This window comes from Belonocnema kinseyi, chromosome 1 (assembly GCF_010883055.1).
Source record: "Belonocnema kinseyi isolate 2016_QV_RU_SX_M_011 chromosome 1, B_treatae_v1, whole genome shotgun sequence".
Taxonomy (NCBI): domain Eukaryota; kingdom Metazoa; phylum Arthropoda; class Insecta; order Hymenoptera; family Cynipidae; genus Belonocnema; species Belonocnema kinseyi.
In genome coordinates this window covers 9,135,431-9,139,418 of record NC_046657.1, presented here as the reverse complement: position 1 = coordinate 9,139,418, position 3,988 = coordinate 9,135,431, and the positions used below count along the sequence as shown (strand labels likewise).

At 35.9% G+C, this 3,988-nt stretch overlaps 1 protein-coding gene across 1 annotated transcript in view; it reads left to right on the top strand.

Moving 5' to 3' along the window:
• Positions 1-3,988, top strand: part of LOC117176690 — an 89,817-nt gene that overhangs the window by 22,515 nt on the left and 63,314 nt on the right. Inside the window, exons 3-4 of the mRNA XM_033366945.1 lie at positions 757-1,003; positions 3,570-3,806. Coding sequence (XP_033222836.1) covers positions 757-1,003; positions 3,570-3,806 — 484 coding nt within the window. The remainder of the gene's footprint in view (positions 1-756; positions 1,004-3,569; positions 3,807-3,988) is intronic.

Sequence of the window (3,988 nt, the reverse complement as noted above, 5' to 3'; positions counted from 1 at the left end):
AAAAAATCAATTCACTCATTGCCGCAGACCCAAGCGGCCCTGGCGGGCCCGCGGCCCACCGGGAATTCTCCCAAACTCCCGAATGGCCAGTCCGCCCCTGAACCATCCAACATAGTGCAGAATATTGATGCCAAATCAATTAAAGGTGTTACTGCTAGGGTTGGTCCGAATAGTCTATACTTTTGTTCAGTCTCATCATAAATCAATATGCCTCTCTTTCCTAGCAAATGCAATTCAAAGGTCCCTATCCTGAATTGTATCTTTGGATGCGTGATATGCTCTGGTTGCGAAAAACAGAAATTATATAAAAAACAGCATATTGGGGTGTTCCAGGAATCCAGCATTTGAGATAACAATGTTCTACAACAATATGATAATATACCTTTCTCATGATTTAAGTGGTTTCTGATCGAAGAGTTTTTATAAAGAAAATCTCCTTTCCTGACTCTTTCTTTTATATCCAAATGTATAGACATGAAATAAGCTGTTTTATACTTGATTAGCCTTTTGAATTCAAGATGGTGTATTAATAGAGGATGACTTGTTTCAAATTCGTTTGGAAATCGTTGATCGTATATAATTTGAAATTAATTAAATTTTTTATTAAACAAAAAAAAGCAGCGTTTAATTTATTGTCATTTAGAGTTTTTACGCTGACGGAAAAATCTCTATTTTCATTTTCACTTGCGCAAGTTCGCAAGTTGCGGATCTGAAATCTTGTGAAAGAGTCCTTAAAAGAACATATTTAAATTTTAGGTTGTAAGGGTACAGGCAATTTTTCATATCTTTCAAAGACTACCCAGATTACAGTTTGTGAGCAGGATGCGCGCACTGTGGAATCATGTGAATACATTAGCCTACACAACGTACGTTTCGATCTCCACTCAGATGTACCATCCATGCAGGCGCATACGCGGCGCACGCCTTGTGAAGCACGCGCGTGCGTGCCAGAAGCAAACACTTGGTACGCGTGGGTTCATTATCGTAAAATTATTTATTTAAAGTAAGTGACGCAACTGAAAAGGTTTAATTACATCATTGCATCGGAATTTAAAAAAATGGTCTCTTAGAAGGGTTGATTGCTCTCGAAATTCTGTACAAAATGAGCCCAGGATAAAGCCAATTCGTCCATTTTTAGAGTAGATATTGCCAAAAAGTGTAAATTTTAATGTTTTCTTAATTGTTGAACAACTTCCGAATAATGAACATTTTTTAATGTTCTTGGGCTCTTTTTGACGCTTTTTTTTCGTCGTAAAAGTTGGACATTTTTTAGAACATCTTATCTGCAGGAAAATTAAAATAAAAATAAATATATATTTTTTGGAACTTTTACAGAAATTATACTCTACGAAGATATTTTTTTGCCCTAAAGAATATTGCAATTTTTCACCTTTTTTGTTGCGACTTCAAGTTGTTTTTTAATGAGATAAGAGAAATTTTAAGATTTATAATCATAAATTGATGTGGCAGAAATAACTTCGAATTACAATTTTTTTAGAAAACGTAGTTCTAAATAATAAATAATAACTATCTTTGAACAAAATCTTGATCATAACCCCTTTCGGACTCGACGTCCGCTATCTTGTCATCATCACAGTCATTATAAGCTTTAGTAGGCCTCATCTTATTTGCAAGTCTCTTTATTTGTTCCAACAAATTTTCATATTGTGAAGGATCAAAAGCTAGCTCCATTTTTTTTCATCGGAGATTCGGTATCTCTATTTGGTTATGCGAAAAACTTCACGCATCTCTATTTTATGGGCCGCAAAAGAATTCAGACCTTTGAAAAATGCACACCTTGTATCTGATACTGTAAAAAAATTAAAAATTGTTTTTAATCATTTTTACAAAAGTAGAAAAAATATTAAATAAATTTATAAAAAATAATAACAGAAATAAATTATCTATCTCATTGAGCCATGCTTATCTTGAGAAAAAGAACAGAAATGCAAATAAAGATTGAACTCATTCATGGATATTTAAATCCGTTTCATGAATGAGTATAAAATGCGGTATTTTCCTACTGCGAACTGTCGAGTAATTTCTCGAAATTGAGCAGGAAATACACAAGACTATAGTGCCGCTACGTCACGCGTCTTATCATCGCTGGCGAACGTACGACGCAAGAAAATCGATAAAACGATATATTGTGACGGTGCAAGAAGAGATTTGAGTTTTTAAAAAGGGGTCGCGCTGACACGTAGTCAGAGCGACGTTTCTTTATTCTGAATAGTAAATAAGTATAACTAGAACTGGTGCGCTGGGCGAAAGCTCTGCAATATATAGCCTTTCTATCTTATCTAAATGCGTGGGCGAATGCCACTTTTACACTCCCCTTGGTAGACAGAGTTTAGTCCCTAAACTCTTCTAATAAAATCTAACTCTTTTATTTTTAATGTGCAGGGGTTTTTCTTGTACTGGAGGGTTGTTAGAGTAAATTACAGTAGGCGAAGGAGCATTATGCATGTTAGTATTCACACCGAATACGCAAATCTTTTTTGGGATACATTTTGATATCGTTTTCCAGAATCCGCATTTGTAGGATGTATATAGCGTGATCGGTATTATACTAGCGTATTGGCGTTTACTTCTCTAGGTAGAGTGACCAGATGGTCCTCTAATATATGTAATGAATTTTTATCGTAAGGTACATTATATGATATATTGTTTATGAAAGATTTTTTATACTTTAAGTTTCTTTCTAAATACAATTGTACATTATCTGTCAAAATTGTACATCCTGGTCCTTGAACTAGAGTATTTTCGGTTAATTTTACCGGTGGTCATGAGTTTCCGCATACGAGGTCTAAGTTAATTCTACGCATAGGTAGTATTATGCACCTCTTGTTAGTTAAAATATAACTTTCGCTATGAAATTTAAAAGGTGAAAACGTACATCTGGCTTCCTCTTGTGATTTTTTTTATACTTGCGTTGCCATTGTCTGTCTTATAACGCCACTCCCAGCCTTGAGGGATACAAAGCCAGTAGTGACATCACAAATTTCTGGACTTACCTTTAAGGCGCCAGACACCTCCTCAGCGTCACTTCACAATAATTACTTAAACTCAGATAGAAAAAAAAATAGATGTTAACTTTCTCTTATAATAAGTCCCTAGCTCACGGAGAGGGATAAAGTGAGGGCGAAAAACGAGTAGACCACTTGAATTTTGTTAACGCAAAATTAATGAATTAAATTTATTAAAGGACGTTATAAGAAAATGGTTAGAAAGAATATCTATAAGGTTAAACGGTAGAATTTAATTTCTCTTATGGAGAAAAACAAGATCTTGCCTGAAGGGCATGACCTGACAATGGTTACACTTTATATTTCAAAGTAAATCAACGGACTACAAGAATTAACATACAAACGGAAATTTGCTTAAAACTAAAGGTACACAAAAAAAGAGTTTCCGAATGACACAGAACGAAGACCGAAAACCGACTAACCAAAAATTATCATCTTAAAATCATCGCGACGAATAAATTTTATTCGTGTACTCGTGGAAATACAATAACCTCACACAAGCGATATAAAATCCGGAAAAACAATTAATACACAATAATTCAGAATTGACGGTAAAATAAGAACAAAGAACAATGACTCAAATAGAGAGGAATCGACTGACCCTTACCTTGTTTCCGTTGGGAAAAATATCCATAGTACAACGATTCCTCCTCTCAGTGGGAACGACCAACATGAACTGACTTGTAGCGTCGTTTTTCTGATCTTCCCGCTCATCCTGCTCGTTCTCAGCCAGTGTCCGGTAGGTGCTGCCCTCTTACGCTCCACGTCCGACCTTCATCGGTAAGACTGGTTCCGCCATAACCATCCCTGGTAGTTGTGCACTAGTTCTCGTCTGATGTTAGACGTGCCGGTAGTGGTTTAAATGGCCGCCTGTCAGTCGTGCCATGTGCTGAGCCGGTTGTTATTCTTACAGTCTTTAATAATTGTCGACAGTTGGTTTTTAACTCCGGATGTGATGGATT